Below are 27584 nucleotides of genomic sequence, written 5' to 3' on the forward strand. Positions count from 1 at the left end.
AGGCCTTGCAGCGTGATTTCATACTTGAAATAAGGCAATTTATCATTTCGTGTGGTAATTGTCGTGTGGCAATTTCATACCTTCCAACTCCAACAAGTGTTACGCACGATCATGCGTGTTTATTACAATTGTTGATTGATTATTTGTTGTTTTGCATTGTATTAATATATGTGCATATCAAATTTCATTAAAATCGGTCCTAAAGGTTCTAGAAATAATCGATCAAGTCTGCAAATTTTCTTCTTTTTTACACCAGTTTATTTACTTTTAATGCTTGTAATTTTGAAATTATTTACCTTTAGAGAAAAAGGTTATTGAACATTATGTGGGCATATTCCGCAGTTTATTTCCTCTTATAATGCACTCAAAACATTTGCTACACTATACTTCTATTTTTAAGTATCTAAAAACATAATACGCTCATCAGATAAAATTAGCTCTCACCTTGGAGAAATTATTAGGAGAGGATTAGTTTGAAAGCGGGTCCGCGATGATTTGGGGCGTTTTTCATATTAAAACTCAAGTCCACTCATAAAGATGGCTGCTAACTTCAATTACCATATTTATTTTAACATTTTGGACGGTCAGAAGTTACTATTTTTTTACTTAATCAGCATCTTAATGACAGGTTCGTTGTTTATATACCTATTTCAATATGACAACCACAAAAATCATTGGGATCGAAGAGAAAAGAGTGGTTTATGTGCATTCATATACCCTGTTGTACCTCAATTGGCTTGCAAAATCACCTGACCTGAACCTCATAGGAATCTAGGAAAAGCAGGTGAAATGCTGAAATCAACACCCCAACAATTTTTTGGATTGGCGTGACTGAATCCTGAGAGAATGAATCTTATGGATTTACTTCCTAATCAATGCTCTTAGAAGAAAAGTATGGTCAAAATCACCAAAATATGGTAAAATTTATCATGTTGTATCCGTATTGTTTACCGAACGTTCTAATACTGATTAAGGTAAAATCAACAAAAAAATATAGTTTTATAATGTGTGATAAAATTTGGTAAATGAGGCAAAATTTGGAAATTTATTGTAATACCTAAAAGCATGGCATGAAAACCATCGGTCACATTTACTTTTCAGTTTTGTACTTCTTACTGAAAGTGTGGTAATCAGAAATGTAATTTCGAAGGACCAGAATTTCCACAAAGCCGTTATCATAGGAACGGAACCATTACCAAATGAATGTTTTAAATACCGTATAGTTGCGTACTATAAAACAGAATTATGTTTTTTTTTACCTATAATATAATTACCATACAGAACAGTAATTTTACCAGAATTTCTTTTCTCCGTGTAAGCACTCATCACATTGAAGGCCAAAACTGCAGAATATTAAATGGTGCTTTTAAGAGATGACAAATTGTTTCTCAGGTGAGTTTATGCTTGTGTTACTTAAAAGAACTCAATGTATCTATTTAGTAAACAGACATAACTTAACAAAACAAAAAGAGATTTTATTTTAAAGTAAAACAAGGCTTAACAGATTTTTTTTAAACAAAGGTTAGTTAGAGAAGAAATGTTGTCGATAGACTCTTTAAACTCTTGACAAAACTTTAGAATTTCTTATTAAGTCTTTTAAGTGTTGTGCCAAGGTGTCTCTGAGTGTTCATAAACTGAGTGCTTAGTTAAAGAAATTTCCTCTCCAAGACAACAGAACCTGAAAAATAAAACAAAAAAATTTAATAAAGTCAAATTAATCAAACTTTTTGAAACGTAAAAACATTTTACACAAAAAAATTTTACATTTGTAATGAGATAAATTTCCAGTACAAATGTTTTATTCGACAAGAATCTTTGTATCCCCACGGTTAAGTGGTCAACTAAAAAGTGATAACTAATCATTGAAAACAATGATTTTAATTCTTTTCACGTCAACTGTTAATATATTCTTTAAATAGGTACATAGGACAGTTTTATTTCCCTATATTTTCTCTGTACGTAGTTGTGATAGTCACGAATAAGAAATTGTTTCAATAATAAGCAAATAATTAAGCACATTTTAAATACTTTTCAATTTTATGAAAAGCACTGTCATTCTAGAAACTCTAACTTGCTGAATTCATAATACTTTTTTACGCTTTTTAATTTGTGAAAACAAGTTCATCAGTGTGAAGACAAAGTTAAACATCTACAAAACTTTAATCAGGCCTATAGTTACGTATGGAAGTGAGTGCTGGACCCTAAACAAAACAGAGGAGGAAAAACTGCTAATTTTTGAAAGAAAAATTTTGAGGAAAATCTTTGGATCTCTTCAAGAGAATAACGTAAGGAGAATTCCTTACAACCACGAAATTTACAAAAAATATGACAAATTCAGTGGGACCGACATTGTGAGAACTATTAAAGCATCACGCATTAGGTGGCTGGGCCACCTCTTCAGAAATTCTGATGCCGTCCCTGCCAAAAAAGTGACTTTTTCCACAATTGAAGGGACGAGACGTAGGGGACGACCACCTACAAGTTGGATAGACGACGTTGAAAAGGACCTCAAGCTATTGGGAGTCAACCGCTGGCGGGCCGTCGCACCGGACAGGGCCAGATGGAGGAAAATCTGCGAGTCAGCCTTGGCCTGTGAAAGGCTGTTGCGCTTATGAAGAAGAAGAAGAAGAATTTGTGAAAACGTATGAAACTTTAGAAACTCAAAATGAATGTTTGCATTGGGTAAACAAAAATTAACACTGGGTAACAAGTTTTCTTTTTTTTGCAGTTATACAAATACTTGATCTACTTCGGATGTGAAGATTTCAAATTTGAAATTAGTTTTGCTCCTAAAGCAACACTTTTTAGTCAATTTTTTGTCGTGATGTACAAATTTAAAAACGTTATATATAACTGGATGACGCCTAAATGTTGCAACAAAGTTCTAGGGGAGTTATAGCATATCATCAGGATTAAAATTTCACTGGAACCCATGACTGGAAATGCTGTCATACGTCTTTAGGGGATACCCCGTTCAAAAGCCCAAGAAGAAACAGTTCACAAAAGGAGAAGCGCCGTCTGTAGAAATTTCCTGGCATGGATTCCCATGCAGTTTCAATCCTGAAGATGTGCCCTAACTCCCTTAGAAGATTGTCGCAACGTTCATCAGACCCTCTATCATATATAGTTTGTCAAAATTAAGAACTCCCCTAGCCATTCGACTGGTACCGTGGCGGTGACTATGGTAACGAGGTATAACTGTTTCAAATAGGGGTGTGAGGTCATTGTTTAGGACAGGTTTTGGCTCGGATCGTCGAGCGAAAGGGAATCTTTTACTTCGGTCTATTGTGTTAGCCCTAGAGTGAAGCGAAGCTACCCTCCCTGAAATGCGTTATTCTTGTTTCCACAGCAGCAGACGACTTCAGAATTTTGTGGTGGGGGGGGGGGAGTTCTTACCGTTGACAAACTATACAAAGTTTCCAAACAATTCCACAAAAAATGGACTAAAAATGTCATTTAAAAAAACTGTAGTGTGGAGAGAGAATACTTATTGCAGATTTCAAATCAGGGGCGTGGAAATATCCAAGATCCGTTAAAGTATTTAATGCAACAGAAAACAAAAAATATATGTCTCCAATGTAATCAATAAGCGCCACATTAGAATTCGAATTAAGATGTACCATAAATGTTTAGAATTTTTTTTATATTTTTCTGCACTATTTGAATGGAAAGTTGAATTATTTTAGGGAAACACAAAATTATTCACAGAGGGATGATTGCCTCAATATTTCTCAGTGCCTAACGATAGAAAACTATTACTTCATTAAAAACTTCATACGTTACATAAATATACAAAAATATCATTATTTTCCATTTTAGAAGTTTAACGCTTATAGAGCAAGTTTTCTGTAGAAATTTGGAGATTCCGTCCACTAGTTCTTGACATGAGAAATGAAATCATCAAACATGGTGTGTTCACACCCAGTCAATAACAAACGTGTTTAGTCGGTAAGTTTAAGGGTTTAAAATTAAATATGCATGAAAAAATTACATAAGAAAACTACTTTTAGGTTGTTTTCTGAATGATACCATGTTGTTTATTAATAAAAAAAATATTGATATTGTGTACACAATACCTAGTAATCAATAAAAATAAAAAGTATAAAAACAAAAAAGTATAAAAACAAAAAAGTATAAAAACAAAAAAGTATAAAAATAAAAAAAGTATCAAAATACTATATTAAAAACAAAAATACTTTGCTGTATGAAATTATTGCTTGAATTTATACATATCATCAAAGTACAAGTTTAATAAACACGATTTCTCTCAAAATGTATTCACAATACTTACATAATGTATATACAATGCCTGATACTTTAGTGAGTTATATGAAGAAAGAAAAACTGTTTGATTTTAAATACTAAAAACTAGAATATAATATTTTTAGCAAGTTAAAAATTGAAATCTTTTTAACTTATTGAAGCCATTAATAAAAATCGATGAAAATAAAATTTTGATTAATTAAGCGAGCCATGGAAAAGGTGCAATGAACAACTACATGAGCATTTGCATTATTTAAGATTTGATATTTTATTCTCAGATTTTTACATATAGAATATTTCATTGAATAGTAATTAAGTATTTTAATATGAAGATTACACTTTAAAACTGATTTAATAAGCAAACAATAATTTCTAATGCTTTTCTGCCGCATATGGCCTGTTATGTTAGATTATGCAGTGCGAAGGATGATTTTATATTTCCATTGAAATTTATGTTTTTCGCAGCACGTGTACAAAAAATTAATCTCTAAATTAAATAAATTCCTGCTATTTAAGTATCGACTAATAATTAATAATGCCTAACAATTTCCATTGTTAAACAAATTCCCCAAAAAGCAAACCAATGAAAACCTTGAAATATGCTTAGGAAATTGACTAACTTATTTAATGATTTAAAAATCGTTTTTATTAATTCGCAAAATGTGATAAAATATTTCATTATTTTCGTGCCCAATTCATATTGATGTAAGGAGTTCTCCTAAAAAATGTTCATCATTATTGAATTAAGTGACGGTGCATAATAAACAGCAATTTAACAATTAACTGGCAACAATGAGCACCGAAAAAATTTTTTCAAATCAGGAAGACATTCCAACTTAAGATATTTTGAACAACAATTTGTAATTGTTTTAAGATTCAGATGTTTGGGTGACATTTTATTCCAAAAATGAAATTTACTAAGAGTTTATCGCGTACATCATTAATAAATGCCAATTAAAATAAACCAGCGAAAATATGTTACGTGAAACATAAATACATATTTGCATAAATTAAGTGAAAGAAAGGATAATTTAAATTAATACCATTAACCTTGGATGCGAAAGTTCCTTATATTTGAAACTTAGTATACCAATAAAGCTTCCTTACATTTTATTATACTTTTTAAACATTTGTTTACCTATTATTCAGGAAGAAAAAAATTATGGTAAAATCACCACATGGTAATTTCTGGGGAGGAAACATGATTCTGGTTAATGAAACAAAAATATACTGTATTTAAACCATTCATTTAGTAATTTTTTCTTTCATATGGTAACAGTTTACAATATGCATAATTCTGGTTTTGAAATTATAGTTCTTACTAATACACATTTAGCAAAAAATATCAAAATAAGAAGTAATTAACCGAATAAATGGTTTTTATGCCATGCTGTGAAATTTCATGACGAAATTTGATCATACATTATAAAACTATATTTTGTTGTTAATTTTAACAAAGCCATTACACAAAGCGCTTCGGTAATAAATACCGTACTTATTGGTGTTCCCATAGATACACAATAAATTTTACCATATTCTGTTAGTTTTTAATATACTTTTTCTCAAAGTGTGACCTGTCTAACGTCATAAAGTGGCCCATGATATCACTTGGAATGTACAGTTCTGGTTTAAACCACCAACTAGTGATGTACAAAATAGCTGTTAATAGCAGTTTATGGTTAGAAAGCACATCATCAACTGCTGTTAAACATGCTATTGATCTTTTACACAAAAAAAGAGTGGGCTTCTATTGTTATAATATAGCTTTATTGAGATCATACGGAAATAAAATTTTAACTTACAAACGAAAAAATTCAAAAAACTGAAAATCTTTGTTTTTGTATGTTTTATGGGAAAAATATTTTTATTTTTGAAGATCGTCAACTTTTTTTTCTACAGTAATTAAGTTATTAACCGAAAATTTTTAAACTGTTTTTCATATTGCAAAAAAACAAGCTATGTGTAGTCGCATCCTGAAGAAGTCGCTTAGCTCAGGCAATATAAATAAATAAATAGATAAAATAAAACCAAAAGTTATAATTAATTAAAATATTATATATTTTAAGGATTTTGTATATTTTGCCACGCAATATTCTTTTGAAAAAGAAATAGCTACCCTAGAACTTTATAAGTTAAAAAATAGAAAAATCTAAAGATGTTTTAATTACAGGGTGTTCCGTTAAGACCGTCTTTAATATGTGTTTTTAAGCCCGTCGTCAATACACTCTCATTGATGAGACAAAAATAATATTCAAATACGGGGGAAACACAAATATGCCATCAAAATATTAGGAACCTCATTGTAAAAATTTCCCTACCAGATTACAGTATAAAGTACTGACACTTTGGGTGCATCATCCAAAAAATCCATTTTACTGTAAAATTCATTTTTTCCGTAAAATATTATACCGTAATTTTACAGCAAAATTTATTTTATTAGTGTGATTCAGTGATTTTTCGGTAATTACTGTAAAAATTACGGTGCGTCAGACTTTTTGTTTCGTAACTTGTTCCAGTAAAATTAAATTTTACGGTAAAAGGTATCGGCATTCTGAATGACTGTACTTTTTACCAGAATCTAATGCAGACTTTCTTACAATGCTCTAGTGAAGAAGGTGAAACTGCAAAGAAATTAGAATCCAAACCTGTTTGATAATCGAAAGCAACTGAGAAGAACATTAGAAACACTTCCAAGTTTCACTGAACTAATTTTGATTTGTGTTTTTCCTTTCTCGGCTTAAATATCAATTTTAGCCACCGAATGAGCATTATTTTTTTTTTAATTTGGTAAGGCGTCAGAAAATCTATATCAAGGGAAACTATTACAAAACACCCTGTATTCAATGCGAATCTCCATTTATATATTAAATTAGGAAAATAAAGTATCGATGGACAAATAATCTGTGGTACAAAGAACTATTAATTATCAATATCCTATGCAACAAATTCAAATTCGAAAAAATTTTCGAATAAATTCAAATATGGTTCGGATACCATAAATGAATGAATGAATTCTAAATAAATGAATTCGAAAACCATAAATACGCAAATTAATTGGCATTATTACTGCAATTCTTATTAAAATTTCGGAACTTACTTACTGAAATATTCTGTTCTTCTACTTTTTGTAGTAACCATAGGGATATCCGTAACCTCCATATCCATAGGAGTAAGGATTTCCATAAGTGTAGGCAATGGGGGCGGCTGCTTTTTGGACGTAGGTGGTGGTAATAGGAGCTGGTTGGGCTACGTAGGAGACAGCAGGGGCGGCATATCTTCTCACGTAGGAAACAGGCTCGTTGATGGCGTAAGTAAGAGGACTACTTGCGGCAACTATGGATGGACTGTAGTCGTAATAGTTGAGAGCCAAGGCGCATGCAAAGATGCAGAAAAAGGAAACAGCGGCCTGTACAAAAATAGATTACGCATATTAGGTACTAATATTAATTTATTTTAATTAAACGAATTATAAAATTAAACTATAATTTGAAAGGTAATGTTGGCGACATTCAAAAAAATTCGTTATGTAAAATTTATTTGATTCATAACAGTTTTTTTAAAATTATTTCTAAATACAATGCTACTTAAAAATTGAAATATTTTGAACTAAGAATATATTCCTGAAAATGCATAATTCTACATAAAGTAATGGGTATTTAAATACCTTTTTAAAAGACGTGTGACTTATAGAAAAAGCATGCTTTTTTTCTTTTCCTTTTCATAAAAATAAACATTTTATTTGAAGAAATGCATTTAAATAATTGTTAGCAACTGTGATTTTCTTAAAATTCGTATTCTAGACTATTTTCCAATTCAAGCCTGTTTTGAGTATGTAATTTTTCATATTTATATATAAGTATAATCTCTATTATTTTTATATTATTACTAACCATTTTTTGTCCCTATTTTTTTCTTTTTTTTTTATCAAAATTACTGCTATAAACCACTCTAAACTAAAAGGATAATAATAGAAAGAATCAATAATATCTCTATCAAACTTTATCCTAAGCAAAAATATAAATATGAAAAAAATTTATTTTTTAGGAAATCCTTTCTAATGAAATTTGTATTCTTTTTCTCTTTTTCACAAGTTCATTTTTCAACGTTTGGAAGTTTTGTAACACATAGTTAAAGATTAAAATTAGTTATATCTAAGATTAGAAAAGGTAACATTAAAAAAATTCCATAATATATTGGTACGTCAAATTTTATACTGATACAGAAATTGATGAATAAAAAAATCGCATTCTTATTTTTTTTTCTAAATTTGTACTTAACTTCTCTAATTTACAGTTTCATTTTCCCATTTCATACAAATTACGAACTATTACTTTTTAAACAATTTATAACTCATCGTATATCTTGTCGTATATAACTGTGAAACATCATGAAGACCTTAACTTACCAAAGTTCTCATGATTGATAGGACTGAGCTTGAAGCTACAAAAGGCAAAAACTAAAAGGAAATTCACACTCTGTATTGCTAACAGAAATATAAGTTTAACCAAATCAGACGACTCTTATATAGTTATCGTTTTCACGTTGGGAAATTACGTTCGAATCTTATCATGCTTCCACAAAAGGACATTGAGAATGGAATTTTCTGCTTATCCTAAATGTCATGTTTTATCCAATTCAAAACTTTTTTTTAAAATGTCAGAATTTAGGAGTCAACAAAAAAAACTCATCTTTCACGTGTCAGCCGTCGTTGAAATTGAGGTGGAACGTTAGATATTTTAAATAATGGATAATTCGATTTAAAATTCTGCGCCAGTTCTCCAAAACTGGTTGAATATTCCTTTCTATTATCGAGAGAATAATCTTTATGTGAATCTTGGACGATGATATTTATTTAACTCTCTTTTATCTCCACGCCTGTGTGAACTATTTCGAATATGGGACGTTCGATTCTGAGAAGGACGTTTCAGTGAAGGGACAATGGATATTTTTTCTACCCTTTTGATTAGGAGCGCGTGTTTAGTTTCTTTAATTGTAGAAAAGCATGTTGATTCGACCTTGTGTTTGTTGAAAATACGAACGAGAAAGTACAATTAGTTGAGTATTTCATAATTTGTATTTGAAATATACCCAATGAGGGATTAGAATGATTAAAAATGACAACCGAAAAAAAGATAAACGTAAAAGGTAACGAAAAAAATGGAAGGACTTAAGATAAAAGGAGACATTTAAAAAAAAAAGAATTTTTTTGTTCGCATTTGTTTTTACATAGTTTGATTTACTGGTCATAAATTTGTTAACTAAATTTTGCCCTTGAAAATCATATAATTCGTAAACATTATCTCCGTTATTTTTTTAAAAAAAGACGCTATTGCTCAATGAGCAATTAAAACTATTGCAAAGGCCACTATTTGAGGTGGAAGTTTTCAAAATAGAATGCTTTAAAATTGATTTTTAAACTTAAAAGAAGTTAAAATTTAGATAATATAAAAATTGCAATAAAGGTGTACTTTTTACTATGCCAGAGAAATGTTTCTAATGATTCTATTCAAACAAATTGGATATGGTATTATAGAAGTCAAAACCGATTGTATAAAAATTTAGTTCCCTGGATACAACCCAAAAATCTGATTTGATATCAATTCGATGGATAAATTTCGTGTTAAATGATTCAATACTTATGAAGAAAGGGATTATTTATTTTCAAAGATTTATTTCGCAAAATTTTGCAAGAGTTTTTAAAGTTTGAAAATTTCAAAAAAAAATGTAAATTATATTTATTTAACTTAAAATTCTCTCAGTACTTACCCTGTGTTTTCAAAGTTCAGCCCCGTGTATTCCGTTTTAGTTGTGGCTAAACGGAAATTATTTTGTTACATTAGTCTACTTAAAAAACTTATTTTGCTTAATTTGTTTTAATTTTTTAATTTTATACAAGCGTTTTCCTTTTCTTTCTAATTTAAATATACTTAAAAAAATTGTTTAATAAACCATAATTGGTACATCGAACCACAATATCATTCCAAGTTGTTGTAATCCTAAAGGTGTTAAATCGAACAAAGTTTTTGTTCAAGATAAAATGCAACATCTTGTTTTGAAGTTCAATAAGAAAATTGTAATCACGCAAATTTTTGTAACAACTGGATAATTTACCCGATAATATGCTTCAATGCCTCCCACCATTTAATGAAACAGATATAGATATTTTGGTCCAATCTCAACAGTGTGTGTGTTAGATTCATGTAATCTAAAAGTATAGAAAAAATCTTTTTAATCATATTTTTATCTCAAACTGTGCTAAAATTATAATTAAAAATTTCTACTTCTAAAATATATTGCAGCAACATAATTTAAGTGATTTTATTACGCAAAACTAGGGTAAACCAACCAGTGAAGGAACACTACCCAGTGAAGGAACATTTCATATATATTGATTAAAAATAAGAATTTGAACGTTTTTCTTTAGAATAATTGGTAATAATAGCTTACTGCCAAACAATAGGAAGTCATCTAGCAATGTTTTGAATTACCACGTCAAATAGACTTCTCTGGAAAAATTTTTGAATTTGTTATTATCTCTGCAACACCTTGTTTCGTTGAAAAAATTATAAGGTGAGTGTTTGTATTTATATGTTTGAAGTGGAATTAATTGCATGTAATAGTCTTATTTTTCTCACTGTGAATAAGAGAATTCAAAATATAGTTATTGAAGTTACGTTTTATTTTTTTTAAAGCACCATAGCATAATCAAGTATTGAGATAAGGGGGTGTTTATTCACTGGATCACCAAACGATGAAAAACCAGTGAAGGAACAAGTGTTTCTTTACTAGGTTCTTTTCCCAGTTAATGAAAATAAAATAAATTTTTTAATTTTCTTGTACTTTTAGTCATATTTTACATTAAAATTCTATATCAAAGACAAAAAAACTACTTCTAACCAGTGAAGAAACAGGCATGTTCCTTCACTGGGAATACTTCCAGTGAATGAACATTAATGTGTGAAATATGATTTTACATGACTCTAGGGTAAGTACTTCTGCTATATAGAGGACAACCGAAATTTTGTTAAAAATTGTATGAATAATTCCTGAAATAATTTCAGTTCAAAATTTAATTTAATCGCTTAATTTATGAAAGAATTATAATTTATATTTATTAATGGGGTGTGTAGTTATATCAAATGTTAGGCAACTTAATAAACTATGTTTACAAATCGAAAACTAATTAAATATAATCATAAAAATTTGAATAGAACATTTTTTCGCTGGCTTTTGCACCAGGAACTGATAATAAGTTATCATTATGGGATAGCAACGTGATTATATAATTTATAAAAACTACTTTACTATGTTAGATTTTAGAAGCAAGCTCCTCAACAAAAAACAGAGTTAAACAGAAACGATACCCAATTCCTTCAGAAGCTTGAGAGGGAAATCCCTCAAGATATGTTGCAAATTTTTAACGCAGCATTGACTGAATAGTCTAATATCGAAAATGTCCAAGAGCCTGTACTTTTTTCAATATGGAAGAAGTACGTATTAAAAGAAGACCACTTGGTTAAGTCAAACTTAGGAACTGAAGTTAGTATTGATAATGAATGCATCTTAGATATCGAATTTGAAATGAGTCCTCATGCTGATCCTCTCTTAGTTGAAAAAAAGAAATGATTCTATAAGTAAAATCGGTACTTCTAAAGATCCTCTAGATACAAGTCAACAAGAGATGGATTTTCCTCAAACTTCAAGACACCTTTCCCCGTTTATTTTCGAGAAAGGAATTGTAGAAATGTTGCTGAAAAATCAGAAGTTTGGAAGAACCATTTACATTGGCCAAATATTGATGATAAAAAGAAAGGTCAAATATGAAGAAAAATGAATAAGTTACCTTTTGCACTAACTTCAGAGAAATGGCAAAAAGTTCAAGAGGCTGAAAGATCTAAAAAAAAGTTAAAACAAAAGAATATGGAGAAGAAAAAGAAAGAAAAAATACTTGAAAAAGAAAAAAAGCTTCAAGAAATAAGAGGAAAAAGAGTAAACAAAAAGGTGATAAAATAATAATGATAATAAACAGCATCGGATGACACAATGATTCAGATTTGACTGTCAAATTATAAGAAAGAATGATTTTTTAAAATTTATTTTGTATTTAACATCACTTTAATTTCTAGTTCATGATTACGGAATTAAGTTAGCATTTTACAAGTACTTGTATGTTATAATTTCATAAATAGTCTTGTTTTTATATATTTGTATGGCTAATGAATTCATAAAGAGCATTAAAATATAACCAAAATTAAGTGTTCCTTTACTGGGCAATTTTGTGTTCCTTCACTGGTACGAGCTGTTCCTTCACTGGGTCTTTTTACTACTTGTTATTTGAACCTCCAAAACTTTTAAACAATATTACGTAAGTTCTCTACAATTTTTTTACATAATTTGCAATTAGTAACAAATATGTTGATAGTGTCATTTAACTAAAATTACGAATTTTGAAATTAATATGATTTTTTACGAGGCAAGCGAAGCTTAAGTGTTCCTTCACTGGTTAGTTTACCATACTTCACTAAGTTTGTTTTCGTTAAAAGTTCGTTTCGTACCTTGCAAAACTGCTAGAACTTCAATATGGAGTAGAATTAATCACTGTTACATTTGACTGAACTATATTTTCTCTCAAATTGAACTGAACTATTATAGTTCTATAGCTCTAATATAATTTAATATATTACAGTCTACATATTTTTAGAAAACACTTTTCGTTCTCATTTAATTTAGCATATAACTAATATCATTGGAGAATCATATTATACAATATTATTGGGGGGAAATGTATTTTTTTAAGCAAATTGATCGGAAATGAGCAATTTTATTCCAATCTTCCATTTTTAAAATTTTATTTTTGAAAAATTTATTCAAAGCAAGATTTATTTGATCTAAAAAAAATCCTTGTTTAATAAAATTTTTAAATAATTTAAATTATAAAAAATATGTATGTAGAGTAGCGCTTCAAAAATGAGGTTACACTGAGCTGAGAAGAAGATATTCCTTAAAAAATATTTTATATGAGATTAAAAATATTCGACTCTATTCATTCAATCTTGTTTTCACGAAAAAAAGAAAAGAGATTCCTTAAAAGAATGAAAAAAAGAAAAAATTTGTTGTTGTCTTGTTTTCTTATCTTGTTGCATTTTTTTTAATTTTTTTTTAATTTGTTGCTTGTTGTCTTTTTTTAACGAAAGAAAGAAAAGTGACTCCTTTCTCCTTTTGCTCTGAAGAAAAGAGATTCCTTAAAAAACATTTCATGTGAGATAATTAAAAATATTCGATTCTATTCACTGGATCTTGTTTCCATGAAGAAAAAAAATTCAGACTTGAAAATGGAATTAATTTCTGTGGTCTTTAGAATTATGATCAGAATTTGTTTAATTAAGTATCAAAATTATTTTAAACGACATCTAAAAGAAAAATGATCGTGAAAGCAAGTAAGAAAAATTGTCGAACTAAAGACAGAGAAAATAAAGTTCTATAGATTGATTTACTGGCTATAAATTTTCTATGTAAATTTCAACCTTGAAAATCAAATGAATTTTGCAAAGTTAACCAAATATATAATGTTTTTAACATATGTCAGCTTTTAAGAAATCATTACAAAACTATTTTCATAAGAGTGAGACTACAACTTAAGGTGTAGACTTTTACTCTTAAAAATTTATGTCAGTTCCCTACAAAGTGAATAAAAATTATCTTAAATAATTTTTTTCTCTTTTAATAAGAATTTTAATACAGCCACTGAAGTTAAAAACATAAAATTTCTAACTGATAATAATGAGCTGATTCAAACACGGCACATTACGAAAAATATTTTTCTTTTAAAATCCATACTTTCCTTTGTCTTAGAAACTATAAACATTTTAATGTAGCAAAAATGGACAGGACACCTCTCCTTAAAATGCATTTATTGTGAACTTGATTATATTGAACTTTTACTTTTTTAATACACAATGATCCGTATTTACAACTTACAATAAAGTGATTTTTATGAATTGAGCAATTTTGATGTCTTTAATTGCTTCTTAACGTTTTAAGATTGAGTGAAGAATAGGAAAAATTGAGAAAAATATCTTGGTGTTTACTGTCGCAATGCTTATTTATTTTTTAAAAAGAGTATAAAATGTGAAGCATGATTCATTTCGATGAGATACACGGACTCATGGATCAAATCTATCAAAGGCTAGATCGAGAAGTACAACAACATTAACAATTATAACATAAAATATAAATATTTTGGCTGTCTTCTATAGTCCGAAGACACAAAATTTCACTTCGCAATAACTCGTTAATCGTGCTGTCTCCAACAGCATTACTCTGAGTGCTTGGTTCTGTCTCATGAACTCGCCGCTTTGCGACTCCTCATTGATTAATCTGAAATGTGGTTTGAAAAAATATGGCATTACTCATGTAGTTATAGTTACCTTAAAGAAACTAAAATCTCTCACAATAGCAAATCATGCAAATCAAAGGGGGTGCAGCTTTTGCATGAAAAAAAAATCCAATCCATGTGCAATGAAAAAAAAAATCCAAAAGTGTAATTTTAGTTGTTTATGCGACAAATTCGAGAAATGAAGCCGGTAAGACAATGCAGCCTTAGTTTCAGAATTACATATACGGGTCAAGTGTTAATCTTAAGGCAAATGTTTCAAAAACTCACTATGAAAAACTAGAACTGAAATATTCGAAAAATAAACTTCAAGATGCAGAAATGGGGGTCCACAGTGTAAACCCTTACTTATTTATAGACAATTAGCTGAATACCCGTTCTTCGAATGGAGTGAATAAAAAAAAATAGTTAATAAATCAGTAAGGAACAATTTCAGAGATACCAACTTGCTTCGGACAAGGAATAAATATTTTCGAGAGGTTGTCTTTTAATATATGATTCTTGGTTAAGTCAATTTAACTTGTAGGGGTTTTACTCACCACTTCTCATAAATAATTCAAAGACTTATGTGTACGCCACTTTGTTACAGTTAGGTTATGTTGAGTCTCTTAAGTTAGGTCATGTTGAGTTGTCTTTTAAAAAGTTGCCAAAATTAACAGCAAATCTGCAAATATTAGTTTGTAGTTCTCTACCATTTTTTTTAAACATTTTATCGATCACGGAGCCATTTTTTCCGGAGTTTCTTTGCAATATTGCGATATCATGCACCAAACTTAAAAGCATATACCGATACAAATGAAAAAGCAAAAATAGTTCTAATTGTTCATTTATTTATTATTCTTCGCTGCCCTCTCTTCCATTAGAATATTAATTAACAGTATTTAGTATCTTTAGGAATGGTGTTATTGCTCGCGGCCAACTCATGGTAGTCAAAATTTAGCACTATCAAGTAATTTTCTCCGGGGCATTTAACTTTCGAGAAAAATAATCTTTTTTTTTTTTGAGAAATATAGCTTTTTAATTTTATTCTATATATTTATTTGTAAATTAATATTTTAATACATTATGTGCTAATCACCTCAATGTATAATTTGTAAATATTTCTTTTACTCCTACAATTTACTCTGTTTATCATATTACATCACCCAATGTGCGATTTCAATGTAAATGTAATTCAATGTAAACTGTACTGTAAATATTCATTCCTTGGATGTGAATTATATTATAAATATAGATTACTCTCACCCTACTCCTTCAACTTAATATGCTTGTTATTATACTATTCAATGTGCATTATTTCTGCAAATATACTTAATAATTTATGCAAATATTCTAAATAGTTTGATATTTTGGTCATGCAATGCTATTTATGGAACTACTCTGTCAGTTTTGAACAATCATCTTTGACATAACTTGATTATAAATTTCATTCGCTTCAAAAATATGCAAATAGGAAATAACAGTCGACATAAGTCAAGCGCTAAAAACAGTCAGCAATTTTCAAGACTTACCAAACATGAATATTTTTAAATGTTTGAAATATATCAACTGTTATTTCCTATTTGCATATATTTGAAGTGAATGAAGTGCTTAATCAAGTAATAGCTTGCAGCTTCAGTTTCTTGAGAATTTTTTATTTAGTCTGATAGTACAAGTCATGCCATTTCATTAATGTAACTACTACCCATCCTTTTTTTTTCTTTTTCCTTAAATGTATTTTTTATTTTACTGACTCCACCTCCATGATACTGCAACTTCAAGATTAATAGGTAAAAGGTTGCTTCGCGGCCCCAGGAGCCCAGATACACACGAATACTAGTCTAGTTGTTGATAATGTATGTCTTAACTGTTTTTATGCAGAGGAAGACTGCTTTCATTTTCCTAACGAAAGGAAAAAATATGATGTTTTGACTACCATAGTTTTTCCTCCCTTCCGATTAAGTAACAATATGATATTTTTACTATCATAGCTTTTCCTCCCTTCCGATTACGTAACACATCTGGAATAAATACTTTTTCTCCATTAACTTTACCTTTTAATACGTAGTTTTTCTTTTTATTTCAATTATTGCATATTACTAAAATAAATTAAGTACTGATGTCAATAATAATAGGGGGTTTTTTGTTTGTACTGTTTCCCAAAAAGAATAAGTATCTTTCGCCCATAACTTGTCAATAATAATAATACGGCATTTTTATACGGTTTCCTTACATGAATAAGCATCTTTTCTACAAAAACTTTGCTTTTTAGTGCATAGCTTTTTTTTTTATTTCAATTAATACGTATTATCAAAACGAATTAAGCATTACCTCAATAATAATATGACGATTTCCAACGGCTAGCCAAAATCAATATGTATTTTTCTCCTTTACATTTACTTTTTAATGCATAGCTTAATTTTTTTCAATTAATTCATATTACGAAAATTATTTACGAATTGGCGTTAATAATAATATGGATATGGTTTTTAACTTTTCTCCAAAACGAATACTTTTAATCCAGTACCTTTACTCCATTTCCATTTTGCGAAATTCTCCATTTTGCGATTTTTTTTCCCCAGGAACCAAGAACATTTTTGAAATTTCTTCGTAAAATAACTTCCAAATAACGAAGTGAATTTTCTATTTATCGAACTTTTCTTTAAGATCCACTTTCCCTATTGCGCGAAATATTTCGGAACATTTCAAGCTTGTTAGCGCATTTTATTGGGGGGGAAATGACCTTGAATTGACTTTTGAAGCCACTTAACTTTTACAGAAAACAGTAAAATCCTTTTCTCTATTTGTTTGCATTTCAAACGAAAACGGGACAAAATTGAAGGAATTTATCAGTAGCAATTAAATTCAAGAACGCACGTGGTAATGCATGTTTAAAATCACTTTTATAATAAATGCAATTATAATTTTATACATAAAATTAGCTTTTTTCAATTGAAAATGTATGTAGCATGTACTGGATAATGTTTCTCTCAATTCTTGCTTTCCATGCAGATTTCTTTTATGGTAAAGATTTGTAAAATTAATAGTAGATACCAGTTCACAAGATAAAGTTGTATCCATTGCTATTTTAATTATGTCTAGTGTTTATGAATATAAAACCTGGTTTGCGTTGTTTAAATATTTCAAAAGGTAATTTTCTACTTAACGAATTTTCCATATAACGAACTTATTATCGGGATTTTGAGACTTCTTTAAGTAGAGGTCTGACTGTACCTAAATAAGTAACGAATAACTATTTTTTAACAGTAATTACTTTATTACTTAAGACAACGTAACAAAATGCATAATAACTATAATGTTACCAATAGATAGAGAAATATCTGAGTTTATGGGAGAAGACTAAGAGAAATATATAAAGATAAATCGATAGATTGGCTAGATAGTAGCCTTGGGTGTAAAAGTTAGTTTTTCACACTAAAGACTGACACTATTCTATGAAGGCGAGTTTGTAACAATACGTTTTATTATGAGTTCCTTTTAAGGCATATATTAAAGACTACGGATATGAGCTTTAAGAATTGCTATTCATTAGTTCAACGCCAGTTATGAAATAAAATAAACTGAATATCCAGTTTTGATAATATTTAAGCAAAATTTCAATAAAATTGACAGTGCAAAATAGGACTAAACATGCTTATAATAACGAATTTGCATGTCTTCTCTATCTCATCTTTTGGATTGCATTTGTGCCTCGATCTGTGAGGCAACTGATGAGTGATGGAGAGTCTGTCTATGACTTGCTGATGCGACATGATCTTCTGGACTTGGTCTAGGGCTCTAGACCAATGGGATAAGCAACAACAACAACGAATTTGCATGTTGTGATACTACATGAAAATGTTTCATGAAATATTATTCATTTTATTAAATATATATTGATTTATATTATCTCTTTATTTATTTTTACTTTTATATTACTTTTTTTTTAATATTCGGTAATAAAAACCGTTTCGTTGGCTAATAAACATTAGAGTTAGTTTGTGGTTGAGTTGGGTATTGTCAAGTGAACTGTGGAATGTGGCTTATTATTTTATCTAATGATGCCCTCTGTCGTGAAAGATGGAAAACACTAGACTTCTTTATAGTAAGGAGCTCTGTGTTAAAGACATTTATGCATGCACGAGAATTTCGTATTCCAATAGTTCAAGATAAAAAATTCAAGAGTGCTGGACACTGCAAATTCCTTGTATGTAAATAGAGGAAATGTTCTGGTGTTAACGGCGGAATTCGATCCCTCTTCAGCCGGGCATTATATTGACAGATTTACCAAAAGGTTAAGTTGTCAATATAATGACCGGAAGCAAGGAATTAAGTAAGTCGGCTAAAGTATGTACCCAGCAGCAAGGAATTAAGTCGTTTCATAAGGTATGCACCACACAGTTATTACTATAAGATTATTTAGGTTTCCGATTATGAAAAATGAAAATATGAATTTGTAATCCTTATCACCAAAGAACGTGCGTTTCATTCTAACTGGCTGTGAACTGATAAAATTCCAGTTGTTTAACCGTATTTGGCAAAAACAGTCAATGAGCAATTCTTCTCATACTAAACAGTCTAAACGCTATCTTCTTTTTTATGGTTATTTGACTGTTTTAGTTGAATAAGGTAAAGTAACGATTAAATAAATTGTTATTTTACCATATTGTTGCGAAATTTCATATTGTTGTACATATTGTTGCGAAATTTCAAACGGTGAACCTATTTTAGAATACAAAAAGCTGTTCATTCTTGTGTATTTTGAAAATAAATCTACTTAAAAAATGTTTTGGTAATTTCAATTCATTTATACGCTTAAAAAAATTGCTACTTTTAGCTATAAATAACTATACAAGGGTTTATTACTAAACAAAAAAAGGCGCATTTTTTTTGTTGTTCAGATTCAATTTTTAACTTCAAAAAAAACACCCTTTGATTTGCTTAAGATGCATAATTTTGTATTTTTTTTAATGCGAGCTATTTACAAATTAGTATGAATTGAGTTTGATTTCTTAATATTAGATATATCAAGATTATCAAGATTACAAGATATATCAAAATAGATTTGTCAATTTTCTGAGGTTTAAGAGATTTTAAGTTAAATAATATATTTTACAGAAGAATTTATTTGTGTAATTTTTTTTTCTTCTGAGAATTTCTATTTTTATTCGAATTATAATAATAGAATATATATTTTCTTTTTAGGATTTATTTCATTCTTTTAGCATAGTTTCATTCATCGCAAACTAAACACAGATAGAAGTCCAAAGAATAGCAAACTCTATACTCTAGTAAAATAACAAATAGATAATTTTAAACTTTAAAAACGAACCTATAGAAGCTTAAGCAACTGATTTCTTTAAAGCGAAGAAATGTATAACATTTAAAAAAGTTTAATCGGAAAAATAAAATTACTATTTTATAACAAAAATTCACTTTTCCTAATGGGAGCCTTATTAAGTTTAAAACTAAACAATGTGAACTAAACACGGACAATGTCACTTAATTTCATATGCCTATGTTCAGAATGACGATTCAGAATGGTTCATGATAGGTTCAGAATGACGGTTCATGATAATGTTGTACACTGTAAAAATGTTGGTGTATAGTCGCCACCATTTTTGGTGTTGACAATTGTTATTTTGCCAATTTGATACAATTTTTGCATGATAACTACATCTGTATACTTAAAAATGGATTTAGCTTACCTCAGCACCAGAAATGGTGACAACTATACACCAACATTTTTTACAGTGTAGTTTCAGGTTTGGACAATTTGGTAATAGATACAACAGTTTTTTTGTTTTTTTTTATGTTGCTGCGTTATAACTATTGGAAATTTTCTACTGGACTACTGGAATCTACTGGAAAGAATTTTAAACTTTTTTACTGTAATTAAATTACTTTAGTTCATGAGATTTAAAAGAAATTAACTAAATAATTATTTAGTTACATTTTCTTTTCGGTGAGGTGGGCTATGAGAGCTAAAAGCAAAAAATAAAAATTGACCTGATAGGTTCAGAATGACAATTCATGATAATGTTATGCACTGTAAAAATTTTGATGGTGACAACTATACACCAACATTTTTTACAGTGTAATTTCAGGTTTGGACAATTTGGCAATAGATGCAGTAGTTTTTTTTATGTTGCTGCATTATAACTACTGGAAATTTTCTACTGGAGTACTGGAATCTAGTGGAAAGAATTTTAAACTTGTTTATTGTAATTAAATTACTGTAAAATTACTGTATACTGTACCATTCTGTATAAAAAAAATCTGAAATGATAAATTTTTGTAGAAATATATATCATTCGTTTATATTTCCTGAAGTCGTGTAATAATTAGCGATTTCAATAGTTTGAGAAAAACAGTTTTTACTAATTATTTCGACGTAATGCTCAGAGATGTATATGTAAAATTTTGCCTTTCATATGCCAATGTTGTTTTCATTTTATAAACAATATGGAATATTTTACAAATTTAGAAGCATTATCAATATTTTTATAAGCAACATGGAAAATTATCATTTCTTTGTATTGTAATTGAACCACAGACCTTTTTTTTAAAAAAAACTCGGAATAAAGAGAAGAATATTTTGTAATTTTTATTCAATATCTGAATTTTTTATAATCAAATTGTAAAACACAAAAACATTTTACACTTTACATTTGTATTACTAGCTTTGAATTTACTATTTTAAGTTTGAAAAAAAAACTGAACAAATTTACTAACTGAATTCCATTTTTATGAGTTGTATAGAATGTAAGGAAAATTCGTTTCAAGTCAAAAACACCCAAATTTCCTACAAAATTATTAAAAAATATTGTGGTTCTCTTTTTTTAATCGATATCGTTTTCAAACATTGAATAACAAATGCAGTGTAAATTAAAATTTGCGTCAATTGACAACAATGTGAGTTGATCTAGACGCAGTTTTATTTATGGTTTATGTAAAATTGAGAATAAAATTTTGCATTTATATTTCGATTTTCGAAACCAATATTTTTCTTTAAAACTAAAAGATTTTACCAATTATGTATTAACTATTTAGCACTGTATAAATTTAAAACGATAAATTTTTATACATAATTCCAGATAATTGGGTATAATATAGCCTACATCACAGGTTGTGTTGTTCCTACTAAATTTAACCCATGAACGGCATTTTCTGCGAGCCTAACTTCAAGCCACAAATAAACAAACGAAGTGTTCGATCGTTTAAATAGCTGCTCGCCAGATTTTATTGCATTATAAAGAAAAGTTATTGAAACTAAATACAACTAAATAAACAACAACAACTAAAACAAATAGCAACAACTACTAATAACAATAACTAAATAAACAACAACTAAATTCCATTCGTTTAGCATTGCGTCATATGTTGTTCCTACTAAATCGAAGTAGTTGTGTTTTTTTCATATTATACCCAATTGTAAGCTATAAAATTAAATGATGGTTTCTACCCACAATGCAAAAAAAAAAGCCATTGATATTCCTGAACATATAAATCCAAAATTTTTTACAAATTCTGAAATATTATAATTTTTTCAAGTCAACTGTTAATGATATTAATAAGTCGATATAATTTTCTACTATTCGTTCTTTTCTACTCTGTTCTCCGTTGTTCTCCTCTCTTTTTTTCGTTTTTCTTCTATTCGTTCCCTTTTTCATCATTTTCATTTTTCTTCTCTTCGTCCTATTCTACTCTATTTCAATTTGTTTCCTATTCCTTCTATTCCACTCTGTTTCATATTTTTCTTCTATTCGTTTTCTTTTGCTCTATTTTAAGTTTGTTATTTTCTATTCTTTCTCTTCTATTATATTTTAAGTTTTTCCTCATATCCGTATATTTATATTTTGATTCATAAAATGGGACATTTTGTATCAGTCGAGAAATTTTCTAGATTTCCATTATTCAATTCTATGCTAGAGAAATTTTCATATTAATCAGTTATACTTTTATATACAATGTTTACACAAATTAGCCGCCAAGTTTCATGACAAAATCGGCCTATATGTTTTTCCCCTATCTATGATTCTTGAAATATTTGCTTTATTATTCTTAGGAAATACTCATGTTTTTCACTTTTACTTTCTCTTTTTTTGTCCTAAAGTTTCAGGAAAAGTTTTTATGAGTTTATCATTCTTTTAGTCTATACATGATTCATGAAACCATATGCTTCCTACATTGGAAATTTTTCATATTTTTGAACTATATTTAAAATTATTTATAATTTTGCTTTCAAGCATTTTTACTTTATTTTCGATTTATCAAATAGTGCACTTCATTATTCGTGATAAATATTCACTACATTTCTAGTATTTATATTCTTAATGACGAATGCTTTTTATACATATTTTTTTCAATGCCCGTATTTTTTTTCAAATTAAAATAATCATGTACATTGTTAAAAAAACACTCAAATAAAATAATAAAAGCTTTTATTAAAAACCAATAACAATAGTTGTAAATAGAGCACCATAGTTTCTAAATTTTGTCAAAAAAAAAATTATATAAAAAAAAGCACCATTTGTTCAAAAGTATTTTTTAAAAAAACCATCTCTGAAGGATTTGAGTTAAAGCTTTTATATTTGGTAAGGATTTCGAATCAAGTTCATTCTTCTGATAAAAGAAGAATATCTTGAAAGAAACAGAAACATTCTCTACAATCTTAGTTATTCCATCTACTGGAGGAATCTGGAAAAAAGGGAAAAAAGTAATCAATACAAAATTTTTACTCATTATTTTTTACAGAAAATCATTTAAATCATTACTTTTTTCAGCAAAAAAACAAAATTTTTCCAATATTTTACAAGAAGTTTCAAAAATAAACTTTATAAATGGCCCGTTCTAAAATTTACGATAAAGCCAGTTGAAATTTCTTCTTGACTTTTCTTGTACTTTAATTTTTTTCAGGTTTCGCTTTAGTTCATAATTTACACTAAATAACCATATCTTGATACATAACTTATGATATCTTTTCGAACTCTCTGTTTTTACTTAGCAGAAGGCAAAAATAATAAATTAAGTGACTTTTGTATTGGAAGAAATTTTAGGTGACCACACCGAATTTTGAGATCAAGTTATTTTTTTAGGCAGATAGAAAAAATGCTGCATAGATACCACTGGAATTTTGCTTTTAGTAAATTTAGTAGATGCCAGGAACAAAAAGTACTATTTTCTGCTTTCATAAGCATTTCAGGTTTTCCAGGCAAATACCTAGAGAACTTTTTTATATTATTTTATTTGCTGAGTAATTTTTTCAATTAATTTTACTGAAAGATAAAACCTTATTGTATGTGTATTTGTGAATAGAACTAAGTACCAGAAAATAAGCACCAGAAATAAAGACTAAAAAACCATTATCTTGAAGGTAAAATAAAACTTTTAAAAAAAATTTGTTTGGCCTAAGAAATTTAAAAAAGGGTATACTTGTTGTACCTTGGACAAGTCTCCATATTGTATTTTGGACCTGTTGTAAGTATGTGCAACAAGTTCTGTTAGTGCAATTATATTTCCCTGTGAAGTAAGCTACTCACATTACGTAAAAAATTTGACGTTTTTAATATAGCTACAAATGTTTAAAATATTCCACTAAACTATTATTACGTTCACAATAAGCTTGATTTATTTCTGCTTTCGCAGGCAACGTGAAAAATAAGTTTTAACTGGATGAATAACCAAATTCAATTAACTAATAGCTTAAGCAGAAAGGTATTTAAAATAAGTGTTTTACCCGGGACAAATATTATTACTTTAAACATTTTTTTCTGAAATGTAAGTACAGGTAAAAAGAATTATATTTATCGACAAACTATTTTGACTACTAACTATCGACAAACTAACGACTACTAAATTTATTAAATGTATTATTATTATTAAATGCATTATAATTAAATAATTTATAATTAATAATAAATATTGCTATTCTTAAACTTCTTATTATTTATTTATCACGAAATTTCGAATCTACTATACATATATAAAAAAAAGTAAAAATTGATCCAAGGCACAATAATCTCTCATAATATTTCAACAATTTGTGGAAAGAGAATAAATAAAACTAAAAAAGTAATATTCCAATTTTGAAAGCTGGCGAAGATAGGAAAAAATAAATTTAACTTTGAAAAAATAGCAATTATATCAACGAGTTTTCAAGTAAACTAAGAGGGTGCGTATATAAAAGTTAAAATCTGAACCATATAATTTAACTTGAAATATTTTTTTTTACTTAGAAACTTTTCTCTCTTCTAAAATATAAGTTTAAAAAAATTTAAGTGTCAACTTTAGAGATACCTACGTTTCATCACAGTCAACAGGAACAGTTTATTTGATGCTTTTTCCGCCATAGTTTCTGATGGTTGGGAAAGAATAACCACCAATACCACTAAGTCCTCCTAGACTGTAAGTTGTTGCTGGAGCTGCCACTGCAATGGGTGCTGGAGCTGCTACTGCAATTGGAGCTGGAGCGGCAACTCTGATGGGTGCTGGTGCAGCATACCTTATGACTGGAGCAGGAGCAGCAACTGCAACTGGAGCTGGGGCAGCTATTCTGATTGGTGCGGGGGCAGCATATTGGATGACTGGTGCTGGAGCGGCAACTGCAACTGGAGCAGGGGCAGCAACTCTGATTGGTGCAGGTGCGGCATAACGGATGACTGGTGCAGGAGCAGCAACTCTGATTGGAGTAGGGGCAGCATATCGGATAACTGGAGCTGGAGCAGCCACTGCAACTGGAGCTGGTGCGGCATACCTAACAATAGGAGCTGGTGCAGGAGCAGCGTACCTGACTACTGGAGCTGGAGCAGCAACTCTGATAGGTGCAGGAGCAGCATATCTAATTTGAGGAGCTGGAGCAGCATATCTAATTTGGGGTGCTGGAGCAGCATATCTAATTTGGGGTGCTGGAGCAGCATATCTAATTTGGGGTGCTGGAGCAGCATACCTAACTACTGGAGCTGGGGCAGCAAGAGCTACTGGTGCAGGTGCGGCATATGTTATGGGAGCAGGTGCGGCGTATGTTATGGGAGCAGGTGCAGCAACCGCAAGTGGAGCGGCACGCACGTACTGTGCTCGTGGAGCACCATAAGAATAACCTCCTCCTAAAGATACTAGTCTGGCTGATGGTGCGTAGCCGAGACCACCGTATGTGAGACCAGAGCCTAAACCATAACCTAATGTATTAAGTCCATAGGCTCCACCATAGTATCCTCTTGCAAATGTGGAAGACAAAACGGTAAGAATAACAGTTAAGCTCTGAAACAGAAAATTAAACATTGTTAAAACAAATTATGTTCATAATTTGACGAGATCCCAAAGCTTAGAAAATGCAAATGACGAAATTGGCATTTCTAATAATTTGTGTATTTTCTTTTATGCTACCTAATTTACTAAATTTAGCTTTCAAAACATTTCCTGTTACTTATTTCTATGTAAATATAAATTACAATTATGTAGGAACAACGTTAAAAATGCAAATAAAAGAAGCTGTTTCAGTACTACAAGCAAAACCCATCATCGTGGTCAAGAAACAGAATAAAGCAAAATTTTCTCATAAATTATAAATAAAATTTTAAACTATAAATTAAGCTTTGAAAACTACTTGAAATATATTTACATTTCGTATCACGAAAAACATTTCAATACTTAAATTTCATACTAACGTTAATCACCATTTTTGAGCTTCAATCTTTAAATTTTCATTTTACCAAAATTACAAAACTTCAAGTTATTAATTCTCTGAGCTTTTACTCTGATTAAAAAAAAAATTTATCTCTACTCAAAAATGATTTAAATAATTATCTGCCTAAACAATATTGACCTGTATCATATAATTCACAAAGTATAAATTGTCTTAAAACTTACTAAATATCTTTAGAATTTTATATAGTTAAATTTCATGAATTATTTTTTTTCTCAAAAAACTGAATTTCATATAGTTAAATTTCATGAATTTTTTTTTCTCAAAAAACTGAATTTTATATAGTTAAATTTCATGAATTATTTTTTTTCCAAATGCAATGTTCATGTAGCAATGAAATGTATATAATCAAATCGTATTATACTGAATTTAAATTTTTAAAAAAAATTATAAATCAGAAGCTTCGAAGTTAAATTACGCTAAAACAACAAGGCAAGATTCTCCTGAAACTTCTGACTCCAAGCAGGAAAAAAAGTAGGCCCGTGATATATTGACAGAAGCATTTTACGACTATTAACTTAAAAGAAGAGTTAAAAACATTTATAATTTAGTGCTAAAAGAAACTTACAAGATACAGTGCTTATTATTTTCATTAGACAAACTTATTTAAATGAACTGTTTTATTACAATGTATAACTTAGTAAAGCAATAGTATAATTCAAATATTATATTAATCACTTAATCTATAAATATTAAAGCTCACACTTAACTAGCAATGAAAACGAATATTTCAAAAACTTAATTGTGGTAGTTTCAGAATTCAAGGATTTGCCTTAATACTAAAAGTTAATTCTTGATAAACTTAAAAGATTTTATAACTTATTTAACTAAACTGTTTAGATCAGAAGATAGCAAGCATAGTATTCCTATGAAGCCAACTTACCAAAACCTTCATGATGGATTTAGAAGAAATGACTACAACGATTGTATTTAAATTTGAGAAAGTTCTTAAAGGAGGATTTACACAACTACTGACCAAGTCATTCACTTCTGGTCTTATATACTCCGAATTGAGCCAGTGGTCCTTGGCTACTAGATTGGGCCCTTGACCTCAAGACAAGAAAAGTGAATAGGTTTTCTTTTCTCGAACTAGAAGATTCATGCAAACAATGATCTAGTTTTTGTTTTGTTTTGTTTATGTCTGTGATGTGACAGAATCAACAATGCACATTCCCAAAACAAGTTTGCTTCCGATTTCGTTCCAAATAAAAGTAAAATCGCGATGGCGTTACTTTATCTGCATTA

At 29.2% G+C, this 27584-nt stretch overlaps 1 protein-coding gene and 1 long non-coding RNA gene across 3 annotated transcripts; both read right to left on the reverse strand.

Moving 5' to 3' along the window:
* Nucleotides 1-1454: 1454 nt before the first annotated feature.
* Nucleotides 1455-9197, reverse strand: LOC147816363 (uncharacterized). 2 transcript variants are annotated; one of them, XR_015433085.1, is made up of 3 exons: nt 8669-9197; nt 7365-7669; nt 1455-1678 (listed from the first exon to the last, which is right to left on the reverse strand). It is a non-coding gene; the product is annotated as an uncharacterized LOC147816363 (long non-coding RNA). The 2 variants fall into 2 exon arrangements; XR_015433086.1 differs by having other exon boundaries at nt 7361-7669; nt 8669-8859.
* Nucleotides 9198-23062: 13865 nt separating this feature from the next.
* On the reverse strand, nt 23063-27383 carry LOC107445110 (uncharacterized). The gene is made up of 3 exons (XM_016059445.4): nt 27223-27383; nt 24939-25894; nt 23063-23335 (listed from the first exon to the last, which is right to left on the reverse strand). Exons 1-2 carry the CDS (start codon nt 27232-27234, stop codon nt 24965-24967), a joined length of 942 nt encoding a protein of 313 aa, XP_015914931.3. The 5' UTR covers nt 27235-27383; the 3' UTR covers nt 23063-23335; nt 24939-24964.
* Nucleotides 27384-27584: the final 201 nt, after the last annotated feature.

Source organism: Parasteatoda tepidariorum, chromosome 1 (genome assembly GCF_982258835.1).
Source record: "Parasteatoda tepidariorum strain Cologne lab strain chromosome 1, Ptep-v5.0, whole genome shotgun sequence".
NCBI classification, from domain to species: domain Eukaryota; kingdom Metazoa; phylum Arthropoda; class Arachnida; order Araneae; family Theridiidae; genus Parasteatoda; species Parasteatoda tepidariorum.